Source organism: Chanos chanos, chromosome 1, assembly GCF_902362185.1.
Source record: "Chanos chanos chromosome 1, fChaCha1.1, whole genome shotgun sequence".
In the NCBI taxonomy this organism is placed as follows: Eukaryota; Metazoa; Chordata; class Actinopteri; order Gonorynchiformes; family Chanidae; genus Chanos; species Chanos chanos.
The window spans coordinates 11,312,200-11,338,217 of record NC_044495.1 but is presented as its reverse complement, the minus strand read 5'-3'; the positions used below and the strand labels follow the sequence as shown (position 1 = coordinate 11,338,217).

Below are 26,018 nucleotides of genomic sequence, written 5' to 3'. Positions count from 1 at the left end.
GTGGAATAAAGGCGGTTTCTGGATACACCTGTAGATTTTTTAGCTTGTATGCATAATGCCTTATTTTATTAATTTACTGTTTTTAGTTTTCTGTTCCGTTCCTATTAGCGATTGTCGAAAGCATATAGTGAGAGAGAGAAGGTGGACAGGACCCGCTGAAACTCAAAAGCATGGAACGTAAGTGCGCTTAGCCCTTTTGCTAAATAATTCATCAGGATAGCCTGTTCAATAGCTCTAATATGTTGTATGATTAAAATATATGCTGATAGTAGTACTGCATATTTCGGATGCTGTATGCTTTGTTTATTGTGTTTTTATTGATGGAGATGTCTTAGTGATGAAGGTGATGGTGATGATGTTATTGATTATATACGTAGCACAATGACAGTTTTACTCGAAATGAAAACTGTGATTTAACTGATGATTATGATGGTGACTATGCCGTTTGTGCGAGTAATTGTGTTGTTTTCAATGATAAGTCAAGGGTAGAGAAAAAGACCGCCTAACACCATTCATGTTCTCTGAATCCTCAGCCTTCGTGAGGCAAATGCTGTTAAACTATTCTGTTGTTAAAACTTCTTAACGAGGGCAGAGGCTGGAGCGCAGTGATTATGACCCAGACAGTCGGTGCTCCCTCTGTACTGTAAACTCCCCTCATCAATGGCACGCTGTGGCTGGTGTGGCTCACTCGCAGTCACAGAGCCACGTGTCACAGGCACGTTTTGCCCATCTGTCGAGGAGATCACGAAATCATGCTGCCATGGGCACAACATGTGGCTTTCTCCTAATGGGTTACAAGACTATTAAATTACAGCAAATAATCTTCTGCATTTATGGGAGACTGTGATTGCTTGTCATACTTTTTTTTTTTTTTTTAACTTTTGTGTGTATTTATCAGCATTAATTAATCTCACAAAAGTCATTTCAACATTGATGGTAGCCTTATGCTCTTGTGTAGCAATGGGTATCCCCATTTATTTTCATAGATTACATCTGTGACATTTATTAAGCATAAACAATAATAATAATTATTAGATTTAACTTTCTTGTCATTGTGCAGGTACAAAGCCAATGAAATGCAGGTGGCACCTAACCAGAAGTGTAAAAGAATAGTATTATTTACTGATAAGTGCAGGTATAAGTAAGCACTGCTGCAAAGTGATGCTATATCTTACAGTATGTACAGTGTTATTGACAGTGGAGAGCAATATATATACAGATTAATATATATGTATAATATATCAAATATGTTACACATAGAGGTGAAGTGGACAGAGTTGGAAAAGGGAGTGTATATTTGAGGGCTGTATGTACAGTAGAGACAGAATATGTGCAGTGGGTTGTATGTACAGTATAAATAATAGTAATCTGAACAATGTGAGAGGTTCAGCCTGTGCAAGAATGAGCAGTGCAAATATAAAAGTACTGAGACAGTGCAGTAATGAGTGCAATAATGCTTAGTGCTGTGGTGTGGAGTAGCCTCAGGGAAGAAGCTCTTCCTGAGCCTGCTTGTGCAGGAGCGAAGGCTCCTGTAACGCTTGCCAAAATGTTAAAATTCTGAGAATTTTTATGCTGAAGGCGCTAACAAAATTTTTAAATGTGTAAAATAACTGTCTCTATGATGCTCATCAAAGTTGTTTTTTGGTTAAATTTGGTAAAATTTGAAGGTTTCAGACTATAAAGGATTTAACTGTGAAATACTCCAGGGTTTCAAGTATAATGTTAACTTCCATATGTTTGAACATCAAACATGTTTTGTGACAACCAGCCTTCAAAAGAGTAAGACAAATATACCCATATGAATGTAGGGTTAAATCAAAGAAATTTCTTGAAGTATGTCAATTAAATGTATGTTTAAGTAGACTCTGAATACAGAAATAAAAATGAAACAAAAATTTTGTTCATCTTAAGGTTTTATGTTGCTATCATAGACCAAAGAGATGTGCTCAACAGAGGGGGATGCACATCTGATATGCAAATTCTAACACAGTGGCCACTAGTTTGTCTTAAATAAGCATTGCTACAAGCATCCTGTGAGACAAGCAAGTCCTATCTCCAAGGGTTCATGAAAACAAAAACAGAGATAGGTTTGTAAATTTATTTTTTCAGATGAAAAGCATTTCAGCTTAAATTTGTGTTGTCAAAGATTGTTTAAGGAGTCTTCCTTTTTAGGGACAAGATGAAAGACAAAGGAATTTCTTGTGAATTTGCAGACAATGAGTATGGCAGATATGTAAATTCTTGCAGATTGTCTTTTTAGTTTTATGAAATAACTTGGGAAGAGGGAGAGCTAATTTCACTGAATTGTGAGAGGAACCACATATTCTATTTTAACACAATGAGCACAAAGAGTATCCTGGGTGGTCGTGCGTCATATTTAGCATGTATCCACAGAGTCATGTGAGATACCTATCTCACCACTTCACTGTCTTTATCAGTAATAAAAAAATAGGACCCAGAGCTTTCACAAAACATAGAAATGCAATTAGTATTGATATACAAAAAAAAAAATTGATCACTGATGAAGCATTCATTCTACAGTATGCTCAAGACTTGTATAATGTCATTTAATGAACATAATCTTGTGTTGCTCTTAGTTTTTTGTGACTTCAGAATCGTCTCACAGATTGTGTTGTCATGCTGTCTTGTCTTAGCTCATTAACAAAGAAGGCACCAGATGTGACCAAGTCACGGAAACTGAAAACCGATCATCTGTTTCATGTAGATGACCATGATTTCACCATGAGGCCAGCATTTGGAGGTGAGATAATTAATTCCTTCAATTATACGAGCCAGCTCTCCTACTGTCATTCTCCCTTCACAATGTACATCCCCTGTATCAAAAGTACATGCAAAGTGCTGCAATGACATTTATGTGTCATGAGTGAATGTGAAGCAAGTTTCATCTTCACATAATAAGTTCACCAAGGATTCAAACCACTTACCTGCGTTTTGGAAATATTACAGTTATACATTCCAAAATACAAGTAAAATCTGAGCAAGCCTGAAAAATAGTTTACTGGCCAAAATCAAACAGGATGACAGACCTTAGGGCTATTAAAAAATAAATAAATAAAAAGAGAGCCACTATTTGCATAAAAATTTCATGGCAGATTCTGTAGAAAATTCCATTGGCTCCCTCTAGAGGGATATCCAAACCAGGAATAATGTTAGATTAAGAAGATTGAAGACTTTTGGCTATTCTGCCTCTTTGAGGCATAATGTCAGAGACGCTACAGTCTGAATTCATTTTAAATCAAACATTTCTCAGTCCGATCATATGTCAAATTATAAGCTAATGTGGAAGTTTGATTAATTCAAAGAGTACTATGAACATGATCATATTTTGTCATTTAGGACATGTTCGTTAGTTTAAGGTCTTGGTTTTGTATTTATTTTGTAAGTTTAATGGGCACTCATCACTGTTATGTTTCCACTGGTGTCTCCACAGTCTACTCCAACTAATGTACTCACTTTGGTTACTGTGACAACATTGTCACAATGCAAGCCACATTATTTAAAGGACAGAACTGTTATTAGACCTCCGCTCAGAGTCTCTAAGAATAGAATTACATTAATGACTAATTACTTTAATGGGTTGTGTTTGCTGTTTTTTTCCCCCTCTCTTTATGTTTTGTATCTCTGGATGTTTTTTCCATTTGGCAGACTTTTCACAGCCCTAAAACAGCCCTCTAACATACTCAGCTATTTCTAAGTGTGTAAAAAACAGAACAACATACAGAATATTCACTGTGTTTCTTTTCATACTGTACATATGGTTGGACCGGATGTATACATGTACCTGCCATATGTACACAGCAGTTCCGCTTTTCTGTGAAGAAACAAGACCAGAACAGCATTAAACAAATGCTGAAAATGTGCTCTACTCTACTCGTTGTATGAAACTTGAAAGTTGCCGTTCACGACTGAGAGTTATCAAAACTTCTCGTAGTGCTCTCTCTGCCCCAGATTCTTTTAAATGATGATTTTTGGGACTGAAATATTTGGAAGAAGTGAAACCTGAAGGGGAGAAAAAAACACATCTTTAATTGTCTGCTGTTTTTCTAACTTATAATGCAGTATGTGAGAAAAGTTACTTGTTTTGTTGCACTTTGTTGCCTGTGACAAAGATTTCCTTTGGGAATGGTGCTGTGTTCAGCAGGGGGTCGTGGCAAAAAAAGGGGTTTCAAAATACCCTCTGCACATTCATGTAAAATTCATCTTGCCAGTATATTCAAACATCTGCTGTAGTCAGAAAGAGAGATTGTACCGTGGCTTTATGTACTCCTCATTTTTCTCCAGTTTACAATGATGTCATGAGACATCACACAGATGAATTGCAGAATATTGCAGAGTATTGCCATCCATTCTCAGTCTGTTTGTTCTCTGTTTTCATTGTTTCATTATTTGAGAATATGTTTAATGATAAAAAGAATATCATTTTGCATACCAGTGGATCACTGTGGTTCAGCCGATCTATTATCTGTAAATATTGTGAACTCAACTATAATGTTTTATGTCCTGCCTCAGTGAGATTGTGCCTCACAAGTGACAGTCAATGGCCAAAGCTAACTGCAATGCAGTTTAAATCCTTAGAGTGATAAGTGGTGGTGCATTAAGCTTATTGCTAATCCACCAAAAGAGGAGCACTAAAGCATCATTTGATGTACAGAGAAAGTACAGGTCTTAAAATGCATTTTTATGGGGTATAATGCAGCCATGTGATATACAGAAATGGAATGTTTCTGACATATAAAGCATTTGTCCTACTGCCTTGGACTGGTGATGATGTCATGTATGGTTTACTTGATGTGTGTGTGTATATACACACACACACAACACACACACATATGTATGTATGCATATGTGTATATATGTGTATGTGTGTATATATATGTATGTATTCAAATTGAGCATAATTAAATTACATTATTGTTTGTTTTCTTTTGGCTATGCTGAAACTTGCATATTACAGTCTGCTTGAAAACATGATATGGCAGTTGTCCAACAGTTGCTCCAATCACTCAAGTGGTATATCTCTCTGTGTGTGCATTGATTGGGTGATGCGGTATCAACCTCTTTTTTTTTTTTTTTGGGATGTTCATTTAAGAAGCGATCCATGATGGGTTTGCCCAGGCCATCTGGAGTGTAGCTGGGACAGGCAGGGAGTGAAACTCCCTCACTAACTCTGCTGACAAGATTAAACTGGCAGTAGTTTCTGCTGACTGCATGGCTTAGCACATGCAACAGCTCTGTGGCTTGGCTGCCCAGCAGACAGCTGTTTATCATAGATGACACTGTGCCAAGACACTAGAAGGTGGTGTCATCTTAATTTATTAGTAAATGGTTGCAGTTACATTAGAAAAATGTCAGGAATGGTTAGATTACATTACATTTGGACAGACACTAAGGGTTTTTTGTGTGTGTGTGTGTATTTGTGTGTGTGTGTGTGTGTGTGTGTGTGTTTGAGACTTAACAAATGTGCAATATTTTGTGTATACTTTCATATGTTATGTTATAAATGATCTGAATTTGTTTCATAGGAAGCTGTGACTTGAACTCCTGACATAGTAAAATATAGATTGTAAAAAAAAAAAAAAAGATCAAATGAATTACACACAGAATGTGGATCAGCATAATTGATCACTTACGTACCTATTGTTCATAGACAATTTAAAAGTTATGTCTGGGATCAGAAATGGGGCAGTACCATACAAGGTCATTCTGTGTGTTTTTTTTTTTAGATGCTGTCTGTCAGCATGAGAGTTGATTAGTTCAGACAAATTGATTTCACCTAGGAGCTGTTGTCTGTTTGGTGTGAGTCATCAGTTATCTGAAGCCTCAGTTGCACATGACCATTGACTGGTACAGTTGAGGGGAGGGATTAATTCCATGCTAAACGTGTCTTTCAGTAGATATTGATTAATGTACAGGATACAGTTTATTCATACAGATATTAAAATTAAAATGTTTTGCTCTTTGTCAGTTCTTTTACATTTCTCCGGAATGACTTTTTTGTAACTTGTTGTGAGATGGTAAGTATAGCTTGTCAGTTTCAATGTCTCTCTGAGCTTTGACTATATAATGTACTATTTGCCATTTTAAGTAATCTCGTTGGATTACCGAGAGTGTAGTTGTATGTGATGGAAATCTCATGTAAGGCTTTCTTGAATTCCAGTACCACAGTATGTCTGTCCATATGTATGTGGGTTAACCCACCCCATTTACCTCACAGTCTGAGCTTTTAAATGTCACATATCACTGTTATCCTAATCCTGGAGATAGCTGGGCTTTATGTGAGATACAAAAGGGACTAAAAGAAAAGTGGCATGTCAGATATCAAAGCCTTGGTTCCAGAAGATCTCTCACTGAGCTCAGCTTGTCTCTTGGGTATGAATGGTTCTGAAATTCCTCAGATTTCAGCTCTGCCATAGCCTCAATGTGTAGATCTGAAAAACTAGAAAAACCATCCAGTACAAACAAAGGATTCATTATTTCATGACAAGGTCAACAACGTTTGTGTTGAACCTAATTATAATCTGGATAGTATCTTTCCATGCAAGAAGGGACGTGTGCCTGTCAAACTGTTTCAAGAATATTCCATGCATGAACATGACGCTCTATCAGTGTCTACCAGTATCTGTTTTTTGTCAGATGATAAGTAACATACTGTTACTTTATTTTTTGTTAATTTTGTTGTTTTTGTCATCTTTTTTCTATCCTAGGCCCTGCAATTCCTGTTGGAGTCGACGTACAAGTTGAGAGTTTGGACAGTATTTCAGAAGTAGATATGGTAGGTCACAAAAACGAGCACCTGTGTGAATTGTTAAAAAAACAAAAACAAAACAAAAACAAAAAAAACCCCTAAAAATAATCTTTTTATTAAAAAAAACCCTCTTGACTCCTGAATTTAATACTGTCCTTTTTATGTCTGTGTATTTGTTATCAGAAAAGTCTAAATAATGCTGAAATAGAGCATTCGAGTCGCTGAATATCTGACACTGTATATCCTATTTTGCAAATCCTAGTTAGAAAAGAAAGACGTGTTCCAGTCATGAACACGGTTTCCTCCAAAGTTCAGTGTAATACAACGGACATACAACCAGTGCATTATTGCTGTGGAACTCCCTTTTTGTGAAAGCCTCTTTGTGACGTAACAAAGAAACTGTGGTTCTCTGTTGACAATATATAATTATGGCCAGCTTCAAATGTTGAGAGTTATATAACCAAAAGAGAGAAGAATTGCAGAGAGATGATCTGCTGTAGTGATTTTAAAGAAATACTTTAAACATGGAACAGTGTGTGGCCCTTTTAGAAGGATCAGAGGCTACGTGGACATTCACTCATTTGCAAGCTAACATATATAAGGATGTGAAATCTTTTTTTTTTTTTTTTTATGTAACATTTATGTCATTTCTCTGGTACTTTCTGTATTTTTACTTACAAGTTACTCGAAAAGTACATAGCAACAGTGGTTATATAAATAAACACTTCAGCTAGTCTTATAGTATTTGCCCACATTAATATCTGTCGTTTTATCAGATTTACAAGGTCTTTACATACTTTCAGTCTACCATTATTCAGACAGTATTAAGATCATACAAACTAATCCGTATATATCCTGCCATGGTATGTTTGAATGTTACTCTGTAATGTTTCCAGAAAATAACTGATATCTTGAGTGATAAGAAAGAGTGGTCGGTGCTGAATAATGTGTAATGCTTGTATTTGTATCCAGCAGGATGATTATAGAGGCTTTTTGTTTGTGATCCTGTAGGATTTCACAATGACCTTATACCTTAGACACTACTGGAAAGATGAACGGCTGTCCTTCACCAGCACCACAAATAAAAGCATGACCTTTGATGGACGACTGGTGAAGAAAATCTGGGTGCCTGATGTGTTCTTTGTCCATTCTAAGAGGTCTTTCATTCATGACACCACTACAGAGAATATCATGCTTCGAGTTTTTCCTGATGGTCATGTACTTTACAGTCTCAGGTAGGAGAAAATTGCTTCAGGCACAACCATTTTCACAAGCTGCTGATATTAACTGACTGCAACTCGATTTTAAGTCACGGACCTGGATGTGTATTAGGAACAATACCATAACATACAGCAACTGAGGCAATGATATAAATTGTAGTAAAATATGTGTAATTCTCAGAATAAAAATTTGGCACGCTTTGTTTACTTTGGAACACAAAGGTAATCTGTTCTTTTCTGCGAAACAATTGAATCCACGGGGTCTTTTGAGACCGCATACATCGGCAAAGTTTCTTTCTTTCTCAATAAAGGCATGTAGACTGCTGCAGGAGCTTGGAAATATTACATCTGCATATTGCTATGGTGTTAAAATTAGAAATTTGCTTCTGGCAGATAATGTTTTTGCCATGTCTTTGGTGCTTTTAGAGAAAAAATAGGCCAGTCTATCTGCTAGAATGGTGAAGTCAAGGTCTAGCACTGAGTTCAAAGTCAAATTTCAGTCACTCTGTTCTGGCTGGAGGGAAACTGCCATTATTGATGAAACTGGCCTAGTTTATTTGGACTACCTGCTGAGAGATGGACAGTGCAGAATGTGTTATAACCTCACTGTTGCATATAGTGGACAGAACAGTGGAATAAACAATGTTCCTGTTATAATGAATAATTCAGATGAGTGTCTTAGTTTCCAGCCCACTCAATGTTTTTCAAGGTTTACCTCAGATCAGATTAGATCAGAATAGTTCTGCAGTCTGTTATATAAATATGTAAGCATTGCAGTTTTGTCAGATATGTATGACTAAAAGCCTTTAATGACTTTTAGATGCAAATTTAGAATTGGCTCTCATCACTAATATCTGTCCGTTTGATACTCAGGGTCACTGTAACGGCCGCATGTAATATGGACTTTAGCCGCTTTCCTTTGGATTCACAGACTTGTTCACTGGAACTGGAGAGCTGTGAGTAGAGCTATGCTCCAGCCCTACACGACAATACACACTAAACCACCATTATATTCATTCTAAGTCGACTGGATTGATCACACTGCCAATACATTTTCTCACTTGTCCAGATGCCTATACCGATGAAGATCTGATGCTGTACTGGAAGAGTGGGGACGAGTCTCTCACCACAGATGACAAGATTTCCCTCTCACAGTTTCTCATTCAGAAGTTCCACACTACCTCTCGGCTGGCTTTTTACAGCAGCACAGGTATGGTTAGATGAATGAGTATGTTTTTTTTTTTTTTTTTTCTCCCCCGAGAGAAACTGAGAAAAAAAAGCAGAAAAACAGAAAATGTATGTAGATGGAGACACCTGATTACTTTTCAATTGCTCTTTCCTCAGGATGGTACAATCGGCTGTACATAAACTTCACTCTTCGGCGCCACATCTTTTTCTTCCTGCTGCAGACTTATTTCCCTGCCACACTTATGGTCATGCTGTCCTGGGTCTCATTTTGGATTGATCGAAGAGCTGTGCCAGCCAGAGTCTCACTGGGTAAATTAATCACGGCTCCACACCAAATGCCACTGGCTGTATTGATGCCATCCATCATTGTCCCATAAGGTTTCAGTAATGCAAAGTTGCTTTGTGTATTTTAACAAGGTATCACCACTGTGCTCACCATGTCAACCATTATCACTGGAGTGAATGCCTCCATGCCCAGAGTCTCCTACATCAAAGCTGTGGACATTTACCTGTGGGTCAGTTTTGTGTTTGTGTTCCTGTCGGTGTTGGAGTATGCAGCTGTCAATTACCTGACAACTGTTCAGGAGAGGAGGGAACGCAAGCTCAGAGAGAGGGTTAGAGAGCAGGTATCAATAACTTACTCCACTGCAATGACTTTAATATGTCTCACCACACTGTGATTAAGTCACACTGATTGAGGTGAATGTGCTGACCAGTACCTGTTGATTGTGAGATACTGGTTTAGGTTCTTTAGTTGTAACGTCTTTCTCTTCCGTTGCTACATACAGTCTCTACCCTGCACATGCGGTATGTCCCACACGAGGACCATGATGCTGGACGGGACATACAGCGAAGCAGACACCAACAGCTTGGCCGGTTACACTGAGGCTCCAATGGTGTCTGAGGAGGAGCCAGAGAAACATGAGCATATGACAGTGACGCTGTCTGTCAGCAGCGAGTCCACAACTACCAAGAAGAAGCGTCTTCGGGCCTTCCAAATCATCCAGAACACCCATGCCATTGACAAGTACTCACGGATGATTTTTCCAGGATCTTACATCTTTTTCAACTTGATATACTGGTCGGTGTACAGCTGATCCTGAACCAATGTACACTTTTGCTTGCTTGAAGACTAAAAGACTTTTGTTTATGGTCTCCTTAAAGCTCAGTTTCCTTTGTGCTGATTTTATTGGGGTCTGTGCACAAATATAAATAATTCCACGATATAATATAAACAAGAAGTTTCTCACTGAGAGGTTGTCTTGTGGGATGTTAATTTTAACAACCGAACATTTCATTTTAGCCTTTTCAGGGGGTCACTTTAATGGCTCATTAATTTATCTAATGTTGTTTAAGCTCTTTTATTTTCACGTTTGCTATCGACGTAAAGCTGTTGTTAAGGTGTGAAGAACAAAACATTTACAAAAATTGTAAGCTTGATTTTCAAATGTATTTAACTGCTCAGTATCTAAGTCTGTTTTATCTTTGGATGAGAGGAAGAAATGAAACACATGTTTACTGTACTGTATTTAGTAAAGCAAATGGCCATGTCCATTTTATGTGTGTATGTATAAGGGTGCTTCATACCATTTTTTCTGATGACAGCATGAAATAAATTGACATAAAAATCATACAGAAAGTCTTTTATTGTGATGGAACTGCTTAGACACCCTCCACCACTCTCCCCTGAGAAGAGAATATGATCGTAGACTGTCAACTTTTATATATTTCACCGTGGCTTTCAAAATGCTGTACATTCTAATGATAAGCAGCTATGTGAGCATCTTTAGTCTGCCTTATATGAAAAATTCATTGTGTAATAATAACACAAGAGGACACAACACAAGAGTATACAGCAGCACAAGAGCTGCTGTATATAGGCCTATCACTGTGTATGAGTGGGATGCAGGAAATTGTTTGCTATATTAGTCCAAATGTAAGGCAGCTTCTGTTGATTCTGTGATCACTGATGAAGGTGAATAAGCAGTCTGGTAGTTTGTATGTAAGTAAAGGTTGAGATGTAGCAAATGTACCACCAATATATGCATTTTCAGCAAGATACCACAATGTAATAAAAACGTTTATCAGAAATTATTTGGCATACCATGTTTTCAACGGTTTAATGTTTTTAAAGGTTTAGGCAGCCTTCCTCTGAAGCTCTAAACGACTGTACTACATTTTCAGGATCTTTTGAATTTTTATCTGACTGTTTGTCCCAGGAAGAACTGTTTACTTAGCCATTCGTTGGAATCTAGTTTACTGGCTCAAATCTGTAGGCTAGGTTACTGCGGTCTTCCAAAACGCGCGTTTAATTTGAATTTTGACGTACAGTACGACGCGCGCAGCTCGGAATTATCAGTTGCTCGGAGGATTTGTTGCTCTCGCCTGGCAAATCAGATCAGCCAACTGATGCAACTGCAAGGCCTGAATTTACTTCCTACGTTTCGTACAACTTTATAGTTAAGTAGAAGCACCTAAGGTCATTTTGTATCGCTCCACTGACATCAGATGCACAGATATCCGTGAGTATGAGTGTCAATTTACCATCGAACGTTATGCAAATTATCTGCCTAAACCAACTGAACGTTTTGCCTTTAAAACATAAACTTTACAAAAATTTATTAACGTTAATGTTTGTCATGCTACGTAAATAAAGGACACTTAGAGTTAGTCATGGAGTCGTTTTGTAGCTGTGACTAACTGTCCTCAATTAGCTTTGAAATCTAATTCCTTTGTTGTATTTAGATTCAACAACAGGATTTATGTTGTTTCCCGAAATAGACAGCATGGCCATTTGCCCACAGTTTTTCTAGTAAAAACGTGCATGCTTGTTGCTAAACTAAACAGGGATAGTCGATACGAAACAAATAGATCATATTTAAATACTGAAACTTATACTACTGTACCTTGACCTTAAACAACATATCAGGAGATTTATGATTCAGCGCGCGAACAAATACAGTTCGAGTCTGAATAGCGTGTCTGGGAGGGGCAGACGCTTTTACGTCTCGAAATACAGACTGCCTTACAAGTTGTTATTTTCGGAGACGAACCGTTCTAATGGGCGAGCGCTACACTTGAAACTTGCACTTATATCTGTATTTGGACAAATTGTCGTTATGTTGTGTGTTAAACAATGAGTGAAATATGTTGTAAACTTACCCTAAAAGGGTGGGTTATATAAAGCTAATAAGAGGCAAGAATGGAAACTGCTGTGGGAAATATGACTCACTTTGGGAAGTGCTGCATCTGGGCCAGTTTTCCCTCACAAGAAGAATTTGTTCCAATGTTTCTGTTATGCACCGACCCTCAGTGGCGTCGACAATAAATCTCATTTCTGCTGTAAAGGATCTTCTTGGTTATAACATGGAAATGCACCTCATCTTGCGATGAGGTTAGAAACCTTCACAAAATAGTAGTGTTTTCCATTACGTTTGACATAGAAGGGGACATTATTATCTCCTTCCACTGATGTATCAAACTTGTTAGTCTCTGGGTTAGACAGTGTTTAATATTACAGTAATTCTGTTTCATGTCAGGTTTGCCTTGTCCTATGACCCAGCAAGAGCAACATGAGTTCAGGGAGAGCTTGGAGAGTGCCCTGTCCTGGATGCAGGCCGTCCAGGAGAGACTCAGAGACAATGACAATACCTCAGGCCCCAGAGACGCACTGGAGGCCAGACTGAGAGAAACAGAGGTGAGTTCCAAATTAGTGCTTGACCTTCTAACCCTTTAACCCTCTCCTTTGACCTTTTTGCTTACAGCTACTTTAAGAGGCTTAAAATTACCCCCAGTCAAGCTCAGTTGTCTGTGGTATTTTGTAACACTGAAGTATTTAATGTGAATTTGTTACTAAGAAAATCCATGAGTCGGAGCATGAGGGCTGGATGAAGGTAGATGTGGCTCTAGCGGCTGCAGAGGTTCTGCTACAAAACGGAGATGAGGAGATGAAGAACCAGACTCACTCCAAGCTGAAAAACCTCAAAGCATTATGGGAAGAAACTTCCACTTACATTATCCACTGCCACAGGTACTGCTGTGTATTCTCGTTTCTTTGACTATAAAAACACCTCTCTCCGCACTTTTCAGAGAAACTATAAATTTTAAAATGTTATCGATCCGTGGTTCAGAGCGTGAACATGTGGTGAGGAGTAAATGGTACAGTTGTAGTGTTTGAGAGATTGTTTTTGATGTTTTTAAGCCGTATTGAATGGGTCTGGTTGCACTGGAGTGAATACCTCAAGGCCCATGAGGAGTTTATACTGTGGCTGGATAAGATGCAGCGGCTGCTGGAGCCTGAACCTGAGCAGCAACTGGGCGTCAGAGAGAAGATGTGGCAGGTGGACCACCATCGTGTCCTTTTCAGCGACGTTCAGGCCCAGGCTCCGCTACTTGAGAGGCTGCTGGACGAAGCTGCTGCTTTACACAACCGCACTGAGGACCCTAGCGTAGATCAGCAGGCACAGGAACGCATGCAGGAGGCCTACAACAACATCCGTGCGAAAGCAGAGGTAACAGTGCCTTAGATCTGCTGTTAGAGGGGAAACTGACACACCAAGCGTTTTTGGTATGCGCTGTTCTCAGTTTGAAGTGGTGTCATGCATAGTGAGTAAGTGTTTTGTGTGTGCATCTGTGAGTTTCTAAAACAACTTGGACCTTTGGAAACAATGGTTTAATTGAACATAATTTTGTTATTTTGTTAAAGGGCTATTCTGGTGCTTATTGTGTTGGCACCACGCCTATGCTAATCACACATTGTGGATGCGTTGTGACTAACTTAGCAGAGATGTGTCCTGCCCATTGTTTTGTGCAATATCAGTATTTTTATTTGGAATATAAGAAGCTTATCTGACAGAACTTTTTACACAAGAAGTTTGGTCACAGTTATTTTAATCCTGTTAAACTGATTGTTTTTGTTTCCTTAGGAGAGGCTGTTATTACTTGAGAAAATTGCAGAGGAGCACCAGCAGTTTCAGAGTTGTGTTCATAAGTTCCAGACATGGCTCCTGTCAAAAACAGAGGAAGTCAACCAGCTCAGTGAAGCAGACAACACTGTTGAGAATAAACTCAAAACCTGGCAGGTACACTGACCTGTATGGAGAGGAGTATGGAATCTCTATACCTTTTGATGCACACTCATATTGTTCTTGGGGATTGCTGCGTGGCTTTTTTCTTTTTTTTTTGGCAAAGATCAGTGATAAGTGCAGCATGTAATATTGACTAATTGTCTTGTATTGTCTGTGCTCCCTGACAGGAGTTAGATGCCAGTATAGCCAACGAGGAGAAGACTCTCCAGTACATTGAGGGTCTTGCAGAGGCTGTGAAGACCAACACCTCCCCTGCTGGAGCTGAGCAAATTACTCAAGAGGTAGAGGATCTACGACTGGCATGGGAGAGGCTTAGGCTTACGCTAGAGGAGGTCCAAAAGGAGCTCCAGACCTCACTGGACTCTCAGAACCAGTACTCTGCACACTGTCAGAAGCTCTCAGAGGACATAGCTCAGCTCCGAGCCCTCGTACAGGGACAGAGCCGCGAACTGGAAAGCAAAGACGGAGAGAGGACAGAGGAGCATACCGTGGCTCTCTGGAGAAAGTACACAGTTAGTTGCCTTTTACTCTCTCTTTGAATTCCTTCAGCCACTTTTTTTTTCCGTTGTCTAAAATGTACGGGGTGAATATTTATGTTTTGTCATAGCACAAAGCTCGCCTCTGGCAAAATGCCGACATGGGGCGTGGGGAAGGTGTCGGGTGGCGAAAAACATTCCGCCCATATTTCAGGCTTAATGGACTGGGACAGTGCTTGAGAGCAGAGACAAATCGCGTAATTAGACAGGTTGAATAAAAACAAATTCCCATGAGTATATGAATTGTCATAGATATGATAAAGTTCATAGATTCCAAAAGAACTCAGTAAAGTTAAAACAATCCTGTGAGTCTCTGTGATTATCATACTCTGAGAATAATCATCAAAAAAAATACTAATTCAGAAATTAATTAGAGTGGTTCATCATAAGGTTTATCTGTTTTACTGATGCTCTCAATTAGTATTAGTAACCTTTTGCTTTTTTCGCTTTTTTTCTGTACCACAAAGAGTAACTGAGCATGTATTGCTGTTTGGAGAGTTTTCTTTCTTTCTAAACCTGCCTTGTCTATCTTTACCATTCTGTCAGGGTGATTATGCTACCCCTTTCTTTGTTTTGTAGGGTGTACGTAACACATTGTTGGCAGAGGAACCTAGAGTTGAGCAGCTGAAGGCTCAACTTAAGGAGCTTTTTCGATTTTCCCATGATTCCAAAAATCTGTCTGACGATGTGTTGGCAGCAATTAAAGAATACCAAAGGTGAGATCCGCATTGTGTACATTCTTATGGCTTAGGTGTGTCTTCTAATAAATAGGAAGAAATGTGAATCAAAAATGAAAAATATTTGAATGTAATTTCTGTGTTGAGGTTACGCTTACCTTAAGGGTTATTTCCTTTTGATAAATGACTGGTATGATGTTTAAGGTAATGCCTTTCTCTATGCAATTTGTATAGGGGTTTTAAAGGTCATTTTCATATAACATGTTAGAAAGACAATACTGATGAGAGCTATATTTGTGGCAGTGTTAAAAGCAAGTCATTCAGGCTGTCATCAGAGAGTGAAATGGACCTCAAGCAGTTTCTGCAAGACCCTCTGCATGGCTTCAGCCAGTGGAGCCAGCTGGTGTCCCGCGTCCTGGAGGGTTCTGCAAATGTTTCCGAGTTCACCCACATTGCTGAGCTTGTGCAGAATATCGAGGTAACAGCCATCTGTCCTTGCATAAAAATATCATCACAATTCATATTGGGGGGGGGGGGGGGGGGGGGTCAAAATGTTCTGGTGTTGTGGATGGAGTTTCAACAATTTGATGTTCTCTCTCTCTCTATGTTATTTATTAATATGTTGCATATTAGTATAGGCCTTTTAGCTAAGTAATTCAAATAACTCTTCACTTTCGACAGCTCAGCTGTCGTTTGTTGTGCGTATAGAACAAGCAAATTTATATCTCATTCAGGGTCAGATACTTGCTTGGTCTGTTTCATAGTGCTCATCTCTTTCTCTTGCTTTCTTTATCTTTAAATTCCTCCTGCAGAAGCTGCTGAGACACAGCCTTCAGCTTCAGGAGCGGTTTAGTCAGCTGCAAGTGAAGAGTGACCTGCTGACATCTGTCTTCGGGCAGGAGAAGGCAGAGTCTCTGCTGGAGGAGCTCAATGCTGATGTCAGGAAGAGAGAGTTATTGCACAGCCAGCTCTTACAGAGGAAAAGCCGTCTACAGGTATCCCTCCAAATCTTTTTACCCCCTACAGCTACACAATGCTTCAACTCTGCTTTCAGTGGTCTACCTAAAGTAGGTTTTAACGATTTGTGGGGGAAAAATAGAGGGATATGTACTGCTGTGTAATATAATAACAGCTTTTTCTTTACGTAGCCAGTAAGTTTTGCCGATTTGTGGAAAAATAGAGGGATATGTACTGCTGTGTAATATAATGACAGCTTTTTCTTTACGTAGAGCAGTGAGTTTTCCAGAGAAAACCTGAATGCACATGGGATAATGTAACATAAATGGAAAAACTAGCTCCTCATTTTAAAGGCATTTTGTTGGTTAAAACTATTCGCGCTTACCTAGCAGCTAAAACTTCTTTGGCAGTAGCGCCTCAGCACAGATCATTCTGTGCCTTTACTTGAACAGGGACTGATATCAAGAACAAAGGACTTTGGCGATGCCTATGACGCGGTTCACAAAAAACTGACCCACATCAAAGAGAGATTCCTCTCAGTTGATGGACTTCAGCCAGACATTTTGGCAAAGAAAAGTCAAGCTGACCAACTGAAGGTGAGCTGATACCTACTCATCTTCTCCCGCTTCCCAACTACTAATAGTTACTGCTAGTGGACATTGTTAGATTCTGTGTTGTTCCATACTATTCCGGACTGTCTGTCCTGTACTTTTTCTCTGAATTCCTATACTTAAGGTAATATTGTATGCAGCATGCACCCTGTGATTTTCTGACTTCTTTGAATGAGAGAATGTTCTGGATGAGGAAGTGTGTGTGTGTGTGTGTGTGTGAATAATTCAAGGACGGGGAATAGTGTTTCATTGGGGATATAAAAAGTTTTCTCTCCTCATTATCTGGTCTATCAGGTAGGATTAAAACTGATGTAATAACGGCTTGACGTCTGAATTCGTTATTTTTTCATTTATTTTTCAAAGGTCATTAAGAGGGACTTGGAGGACTGTGAAGCGCATATCACAGCTCTTGAGACTCTGGTGTCATCCAGCTCAGCAAACAGGACGAAGTTGGAGTGCGTCTATGCCGACTGGAAACAGCTTTATAAAGCTGTCAGGGTATGGAAGGATTTGTCATTCAGAAACATCATTTTGATATTTAGGGAACTGCTATAATTATTTAAAACCCAGTATATTCTGATGAAATAAACAGTAAACAAATTGATGTGAAAATGTATGAAAATCAGCTCTGGTTAATTTATCCTTTTTATGAACCATTTTGAGACGTCAAGCATCGACTCATACGTTTAAGTGAAACTGACACAAAATTCACACTCAAGGGCTGTGAAAACTCCTGCTGTGCTTTCAAGGCGGGTTCTGAAAGGCATCCTGCTGTTCAGTGACCAATTAAATTTAGAACATATACCTTCTGATTTTTTAAAGAAGATGTTAGAATGGCCTAATGAGTTGAGTTAAAATGATTTACCCGACAGTACCCCTAAATCAAAGATTGGATTTCTCTACTGTCCGGGCATCTAAAGTTAAAGCTACTGCGAATCCAAGTCCTGTACCTTAACTTGGCAGGGCAGTCGGTTTGAAATTAAGGAGTGTGGCTTTAATGACTGCAGTGATAAGTTGTACTCATTTATTCTTCATTTTTAGCTGTAGTTGGCTGCTACACACACAAAAAATAGTTCTGTTCATTGAATTTAATTATTCAGTTCTCTGTCCTGTAACTAAAATTACACTGAAAAAAAAACAACAAGTCTTTATAGTGTTGTGTTTCACATTTCATTATCTGTTTGTGCGTGCGTGTGTGTGTGTGTGTGTGTGTGTGTGTTTTCATGTATGTTTGTGTACCAGACAAAGGTGAATGAGTGTGAGGATGGCATCGAAAAGCATCAGAATTTCCACGAGAACTTGTTGAATGTGGAGAAATGGCTGATGATAATGAGACAGAAGCTGGACTCGTTCCGAGGGACGAGCGGAGAGTGGAGCGTAGAGGACCGGCAGCATGAGGCTGAGGTATGTGAACGTACATGCATCTGTGCTTGTTATCACTGCTAAGCTCAACGCTGGCAAAAGAGCCTTCAATTTACAGACAGTGTTATGCTGAAGAATTTTGAGAGAGAATCACTCCATCTTTTATGAAGTTCTTTGCTTTAGTTTATCTTTTAAATCTAACTTGTTTCATCGTCCCGTTTCGTTTGGCTATTATAATGTATTATGCCGTGTGATCTCTGCTCACAGAAAGACACACAGTCATTATAAAGCCACACTTAACTACGCTGTGCCTAAGCTTATCTGTTCCCCAATCTGTCCTGCAGAGGGCGCTAGGGGAGTTTCCAGCAAAAGAGTTGCAGTTACATCAAACTGAGGCTGAGGGGCAGATCGTACTTGCTAGGACATCAGAGGAGGGAAGAGTGCACATTGTGCGTGACCTGAGGCGGCTCAGAGAGTCTTGGATGGCCCTTCATGAACTCAGTCTCAACATCTTCAGGTCAGCAACATCATTTATTGCAGATTGATTTAAGAAAAGTGTCAAGAGAGTAGTCAAGGAAGAGCCCTGACAAGAAGTAGTCAAGAAGGAGCTTTGACAGGAAATATGTAAAATCAGGATTAAAAAAAAAATCCTCCTTTTGCTTGGGCTCAGATTGTTGCATAACGACTTTCTGCTGCATAAGCTTACGATATAATGTAAAGACTACGAAACCACAAGATATGAACACTGGTAACTACTAAAACACAAATTGTGCACATTCAGTTTAGGACACTTTAATTCTGATCACCTTTTACCTGGTAATTCAGAGACAAGGTTAAAATGTTCCAAACAGGCTGTAAACTAAAGCCAAATCTGTATTCCACAACTAAATCTAAACTACTGAACTAAACGAAATCTAAACTACTTTCTCTGCAGACTGCTGAATGACCGTGGATCCTCTGGGAGTTTAGATTTATCAGCGTGTAGGTCAGAGGATCCGCTCGTGCCAGGTCAAGGGGTCGCGCAATTGGAAGGAGGCAGTTCTTTCAGAGGGAAGGGATCAGACAGCCGAGACAGGACACGGGATCATGAATCGGATCTTGGCAGCCAGCAAGGCTGCCCCTGGTCTTACGAGGGTCCTGAAGAGGAGCAGAGAGAACCGTCCGTCAGGCGAGAGGTTAGGGGTCAAACGCAGGGGTCAGGGCCTGATGGACAGTTCCACCTCGGAGATGAAGCACAGGGCCGCTCAGAGCTGAGAACAGTCACAGGAATGGCTCTGGATGAAGACAAAATGGAAATCGACAAAGAGACCAACCAAAGACGAGGACCTTCAGCGCGGTGGAAAGCGCAGAGAGGTGGCGACAGCCAAACTGAGGTGGATGCCGCACCACTGCGCAACATTGCTTTTGGGATGAGGGGTGAACGTAAAGAAGGAGGAGGCTCGTACGGAGCGCGTTTTGTCGGGGGGACTGAGTCCAGCGGCAGTGGTAGGACAGAGGAGTGGGTTCAGGGCCAGATGTCCATACGCGGCATAGATACTGAGGCCCTGCAGGGCGGATATGGTCTGATGAGCGATTTAAACTATGCAACACATGAACAGAGAAAAACCGAACGTTCTCATGAGACCATGTTAAAAGGGAATGTAAAGACAGGGACAGAAACTCTAAGATCTCCATCTTCTCAACACACATCTGCAGGGACATCCACTGCCCAAGGCCTAATAGATATCAGTCAGGTAAGAGAAATATCTCTTTAGAGTTATGGAGTTGTCGGTTGTTGGAAGCTATTCTGTTTTAGGCAGTACAGAGTAATTCTAGATCACAATTGTCCTCAGCTTACAATGTGGTTCTCGTCCGATGACCCAGCTGTCAACAGTTTCATCTTAAATGTGGAATCTCTTTATTGTCTACGAATCATGCATGAGGCCAGATACTCAACCACACTAAGACTCAAACAACAAACAAATATTGCAGCCTTGCAAACCGGTGTTATTGTACGGCAGATGGAGAGGTCGTCGTTAGAGAAGACACCTCTACTTGAAAACAATTTGACAAGGTTAATGGGATGGCCATTGTAAGTTCGAGTAGTCGCATCCATTATAAGTCAAGGACAACCTGTAGATCTCTTTTTATCTTGCTTCAGAACACCACTTACTCTGTTGAGAGCAAATATCCATAGCAAATACACAATTAAAGTGTATTTCTTTTCATTTTTCTTGGATGCCTTAGATTGAATCCCCTGTGCGTCAGCGTCATGCTGACTACGAGACACGGAGAAGGGAATTTGAGGCATGGCTACGTAAAGAAGAAAACAAACTCTCAGGAATTCTCCGCAACCTAAAAGCCCTGAGCTCTAAAGAGCTGAAGATGAGACAGAATACACTTAAGGTTTGTGATTTTCTTTTTTTTTATTTAGCTTCTCTCTGTTCTTCCATTTTTTGATGAAAGTTTCATACTCGATTGAAAATTCAGTATAGCCTGGTTTGAGTAGTAACAGTTCTGACTAAACGCTTTGATGTTTTACAGTATGTGCCAGGACGTTTTAATGAACAACTCAATTCCATGCCAGTGTGGGCTCTGTATCAATGCTCTATGCAGATATGCTTTATGCCCTGATGTTAATGTGACTCACATTTTGAACTCATATTTGGGAGTTTCTGTGTAACGCACTGACTTGCTGGGAAACTTGCATGGTCGAATTTTACCTTGAGCTCCGACGAATACAACCCACAAAGCTCCAGGCATCCTGCCAGGGGACCAAAATAGATGTTGGCAGCTGATTTGACAGACAGTCAGTCCGTGTTTTTGGTCACAGTAGGAATTTTTTGTTGAGAGAAGTTCAAACGCATTTCTGAAGGGGATGCTGTATTGTTTACTGAGAAAAGAGCATTCAGTATGCTCTTTACCTTTTCTTTTTTTTTTTTTTTCTCCTGTTCTTTCACAATGAGCAAAACCTTTTATTATGGACCTGCTTCCATGACAGCGAAGAGTGGACATTACAGCTATATACAATGTACAACATTTCACCCCACCATCTGCATATACATATACATACACACACACGCGCACACACACACACATATATATGTTAGTCAGTGGCCACTTTATTAGGCCCTATCTACTACTAGATAGGCACTCTTTTTGCTTCAAAAACAGCCTTAATTCTTCACAACATGTATTCACCAAAGTGCTGGAAACATTCCTTAGTGATTGTGTTCCATGCTGGCTTGATGATTTTTAGCACAAACATTCATGCTGCTAAACTGCCATTCCACCTTATCCCAAAGGTGCTCTGTTGGAATGAGATCTGGGGACATTTAAGTAACTGTCATGTTTATGTAAAAATCCTCAGATGATGCATGCTTTGAGGCATGGTCCAGTATCATGCTGTAAATAGCCAGTTGAAAAAGGCTAGACTATAGCTATAAAGGGTTGCACAAGGTCAGCCACAATCCTCAGGTGTGCTGTGGTGTTCAAATGATGCTTTAATCATACCACAATTAAAGCAGCTTGTATCATACGGCTTGTCCATTTTGGTGTTTGATCAAACAACAGTGTAGCTATGTATGTCTGCATGAGTTGCAATCACATGATCTTCTGTTAGGAGGAACAGACTATTTGCATTAGCAAGCAGGTATACCCAATAAACTGGCCTGTGTGTGTGTGTGTGTGTGTGTGTGTGTGTGTGTGTGTACGTATACGCACATATATGCCCCCTGTATTTTTCTACCATCTGTAAGTATGACTCAACCTGAGCTTTCAGGCGCTGACTGTGTTTGTGGTCTCTAACAAGGGCTTGCGATCCAATGTGGCCTGCGGACAGACTCAGTTCCAGCTCCTGCTGGAGTCTTGGGATGGGGATACGGGCTTGGAAGATGTGGGGCTGGAGGAGCTACGCTATCGCTGGATGCTCTACAAATCTAAACTGAAGGACATTGGAGACCTCAAAGCTCAGCTAAGAATAAAGGTAATGCAGAGATAAACCATTAGATGGCACTAAAACACACAATGGCTTGAAAGCAGTATGCTGTTTTGTAGATATTTTTCCCCCCTACTGATAATTTATTTCCTCTGAAAACTCAGTTAATGGTTTTTGTTTCAGCTCAGCAGATGTAATATGCATCACCTCTGTTTGAACTGGCCGATGTTATTAAAACTGAGTGAATGTAGAGGTCCAATAACTAATTTAAGAATTACACTTGGTTTGTACCTCAAGGTGGCATCATTGCAACACTGAGCTTGTATTTGACCTGTTCTTGTTCCTTATTTCAGGAGACCAGTGTTCAAAAGGAAGGACATATACAGACAAGAAAGGTACTATTAAATATCTATATGCATGAACACTTATAATAATGCTTTGAAAATGAGTTTGATCTGGATCAATATTTTGTACATATTGCTCTCTGAATCCTCTATAGAGATTCTCTGTGAAAATTTATTCAAAAATATTATGCATGAACATTGTTTATATTTGTATTCAGTGGTATATACAACCCATCCCTCCAATTATTTTTTTCCTAGAATTTTTTATTTTGATCTCCTCAGTAGCTGCTGTCAAAGACCAAAATCCTTAGATTACATGTGTTTTTGTGTAAAGAGTGTAATGATGGTATTGAGTTTTTATGTAAAGGGGCATGTTTGAGTGTAGTGTAAGGGTTTTAGGGTTTTTTTTGTAAGGAGTTCTCTTTGAATAAAGTGTGAAGGTATTGTGTTGAAAGTAAGTAGAGTGTCATGGAGCAAGTATGAAGGACACAAGCATCACTTGTTGGAGCGCTCAGCTGAGGCATAGACCAAAGAGACCAGCCCATAATCGGAACCACATTCGATATAGAATCGCTGCAGGTAGTCTAGAGATTAAGAAATGTTAGGTGTGTCTTGTCCAATCTCTCACCAGGTAGTTTGCTAAGCTCCACAAATAATTTTTCCCAGATTCCTCAGGATATGTGCATTGTTTCACACCTCTGTTCCCCACCATCTGGTTAAAACTAAATGAGCAGCTCTCTGTGTTTGGAAATATCTGTGAGGACATGCAGGTGCACCGCTGAGTCTGACGAAATGTCCATGCTGAGTTTGGCTGGATTATTTACATGAGCAGATATCAGCTGTGTGAGAGAAAACTGGCGTGCTTTTGTTTATTTATTTATTTTTTTCACTATGTGCATCATTGCCTTATCTCTAGCAAGGTCATTTGCAAGTAACTGTACTGTGCAGCATCTGGAAAGCTTTCAGATTTAGTCATGTTAATTCCAGTGAAACGAGGGAGTGTCACAAAAGCACTTTTATTTAAACAGGCTTTGTAGACGTGTATCATTCTGCCTTTTAGGTGCCTTTCCGGTGCCTTTTATTACAGGGGTTTACCATAGTGGAGATGTTGAAATGTTCTCATTAAAAGGGCTGTAAACAGTATACATTTCAGTGAGTGGGTGCAACACACCTGGGACCACATGTCCATTAGCTTACCCATACCATGCCTGTCATTATCTAGTGCTGGTTACTCAGAGAGCTTTCATTACACTGCATTGTAAACATGCAGTGTAGTGAGACACTGCATAGCCCCAAAACCATTTAACTGACTGAAAAAGTACACCCCTTACAGTATGATTATACTGTCTTTTCCAATTTATGCATATTTTGGATGTATATGAGATGCATTTTTCATTCCGTAAGACACCAGTTCAAGTTACTATGTAACTTGGTCCTGTGACATGTTTACAGCAGGTTTCTAGTACAGCCATAAAATATTCAGTTACACGGCATGACTTTTCAGTAGTGCTCACCACCTGTCTGTGAGATGGAATAGCCTGTTGTTGGAAGGCCCTATCTGATGTAATTATTTCGTTGATTATGGATGAGAACAAAGCTGTAGAGAGCTCTTCTTCTTTCTCCCTCTCTCTCTCTCTCTCTCTCTCTCTCTCTCACTCACACACACACACACACACACACACAGAAGTGGATGTAGGCGTTAGCTGGTGAAGCCCTTGCTGGGCTGACATTGTTGCCCTCCTCAGTAGGTGCAATAGAAAAGACAGGAGAAAGCTGGTGTGGGTGGATATTTACAATACATCCTTCATTCACAAATGATCAGAAAAAAAGAAAAACATAAAATATGTTCTCTCCTTATTCTTTAGATTTCATGTAATAGCAGTCTGAATTGAGAGAGGCTTGGAATTGACTGGGTGTTGAGTTATCAGTACTTCTTGAGTCACGCAGGAATGGCTCTATGGGGTTGCATTTGCATTGTTGTAAGACACTCAGTCACAGAGGGGATGATGTGTTTTGTACTGGGAGTATTCACAGTTCTCTCTTACTCACAAAATGTTTCTGCTTCCTGATGTGTCGATGAAACTTTGCCGCCACTAAACATTTAATGAAATCACAAGCCGAAATCACATATAAAGAACAATCTGCAAAGGTCCGTGGAGTTGCATATTCCCTGTGAATATAGCACATTAGTGAGATGAATATATTTTCATCTTCAAATGATTCACATGTGTTAATGATGTGTTAAACATTTGGGGAGAAGGAAACCAGTCTGTCGAGTTGAAATGTATGCATGTGTGTATTCTCTCTATCTGTATGTGTTTGTAAGTGTATCAGTGGTGTGGTAAGGGAAATTAGGGACAGAGCAGGCGGGAGAGTGAGTGAACTTGTTTCCTGGTGTGCGATGACTTCTGTGTGGGTGGATCTTCATCCATACTTACATGCACATTAGGGGATCTGCAGAGATCAAGTTTTATGTGTGTACGATGCATGTATCGAAATATGACAAATACATGTGCTTGTATGATTTAATTAAAAAAAAACAACAAACAGAAGCATCCTACATAGCGTGTGTGGTATTTGGATAGGTGCGTTTTCTGAAGAAAATTCTGAGTGCGTGTTTGTGTGTGTCAGTTTACAGGGAGCAGTGTGTGTGTGTACTGAAGTTCAGCTGTATAACGGTTTTGGGGTTTTTTTTTTTGTTGTGATTTTTAGCAAAAGGGAGGTGGGTTCCTGTATAGAGTGTGTCGCGTGGCCTTGCCGCTCCAGCTCTTGCTGCTAGCCCTGCTGCTGCTGGCCTTCCTCCTGCCCATGATGGACGAGGGGACCAGCTGCTCGCTCACCAACAACTTCGCCCGTTCCTTCAACATCATGCTGCGCTACGACGGCCCTCCACCCACTTAAGATGGTAGCATTGCCACCTCCACACTCTCCTACGCACAGACTCCAAAAAGAAAAATCTCTTTCCTCTCAAAAACCTGTCTGTGGCCACCACAAACCGGTTTAGCTACGTATTAAAGTTCTCTGTGTTATAAATCCATTAGTTGTGCATTTGAAGAGTATTTATGTTTGACGAGGGAAAAAAAAAAAAAGTCAGCTCTGGTCCTCTTATTGTGTTCCCACTCCTCCACTGTTTTGGTCCCACACTTCATCCTTTGTAGGGTTCTGCAGAACAGAAGCTTGCGCCTGTGTGTGGGTGGTTGGCTTCGACACATTTTAACCTGTTCCACATGATTCAAGCTGTTCTACACTCTGCTTCCATTTGGAAAAACCAGTGAAGCCTCTCTTGTCAGTGCAGAACTCTTTAAATGACATTTTAATTCAGCCAATGTACCCCCCCCCCACCCCCAGAACCCC

General features: G+C 39.9%; 2 protein-coding genes across 2 annotated transcripts; both read left to right on the top strand.

Annotated features, from left to right (window-relative positions):
* The first annotated feature begins 2,670 nt into the window (after positions 1-2,670).
* On the top strand, positions 2,671-10,271 carry gabrr2a (gamma-aminobutyric acid type A receptor subunit rho2a). Its single transcript, XM_030773190.1, has 8 exons — positions 2,671-2,761; positions 6,726-6,793; positions 7,778-8,001; positions 8,860-8,942; positions 9,056-9,196; positions 9,331-9,483; positions 9,592-9,788; positions 9,963-10,271. The coding sequence occupies exons 1-8, from the start codon at positions 2,743-2,745 to the stop codon at positions 10,269-10,271; spliced, it is 1,194 nt and encodes a 397-aa protein (XP_030629050.1). The 5' UTR covers positions 2,671-2,742.
* A 1,377-nt stretch (positions 10,272-11,648) lies between these two features.
* syne3 (spectrin repeat containing, nuclear envelope family member 3) lies at positions 11,649-25,651 on the top strand. The gene is made up of 18 exons (XM_030777426.1): positions 11,649-11,696; positions 12,714-12,871; positions 13,032-13,204; positions 13,376-13,685; positions 14,100-14,255; positions 14,429-14,773; positions 15,377-15,513; positions 15,778-15,952; positions 16,287-16,469; positions 16,884-17,027; positions 17,406-17,540; positions 18,285-18,446; positions 18,749-18,921; positions 19,339-20,137; positions 20,631-20,789; positions 22,195-22,368; positions 22,674-22,715; positions 25,377-25,651. Exons 2-18 carry the CDS (start codon positions 12,728-12,730, stop codon positions 25,563-25,565), a joined length of 3,600 nt encoding a protein of 1,199 aa, XP_030633286.1. The 5' UTR covers positions 11,649-11,696; positions 12,714-12,727; the 3' UTR covers positions 25,566-25,651.
* Positions 25,652-26,018: the final 367 nt, after the last annotated feature.

Excerpts from the sequence above, each read along its gene's own strand:
- gabrr2a (XM_030773190.1), top strand. Across the intron at positions 8,002-8,859 it reads CATGTACTTTACAGTCTCAG|GGTCACTGTAACGGCCGCAT; the intron begins GTAGGAGAAAAT and ends TTTGATACTCAG. Across the intron at positions 8,943-9,055 it reads TTCACTGGAACTGGAGAGCT|ATGCCTATACCGATGAAGAT; the intron begins GTGAGTAGAGCT and ends TCACTTGTCCAG.
- syne3 (XM_030777426.1), top strand. The coding sequence starts at position 12,728 with ATGACCCAGCAAGAGCAACATGAGTTCAGGGAGAGCTTGGAGAGTGCC. Across the intron at positions 14,774-15,376 it reads CTCTCTGGAGAAAGTACACA|GGTGTACGTAACACATTGTT; the intron begins GTTAGTTGCCTT and ends TTTGTTTTGTAG. Across the intron at positions 17,028-17,405 it reads GTCAAGCTGACCAACTGAAG|GTCATTAAGAGGGACTTGGA; the intron begins GTGAGCTGATAC and ends TATTTTTCAAAG.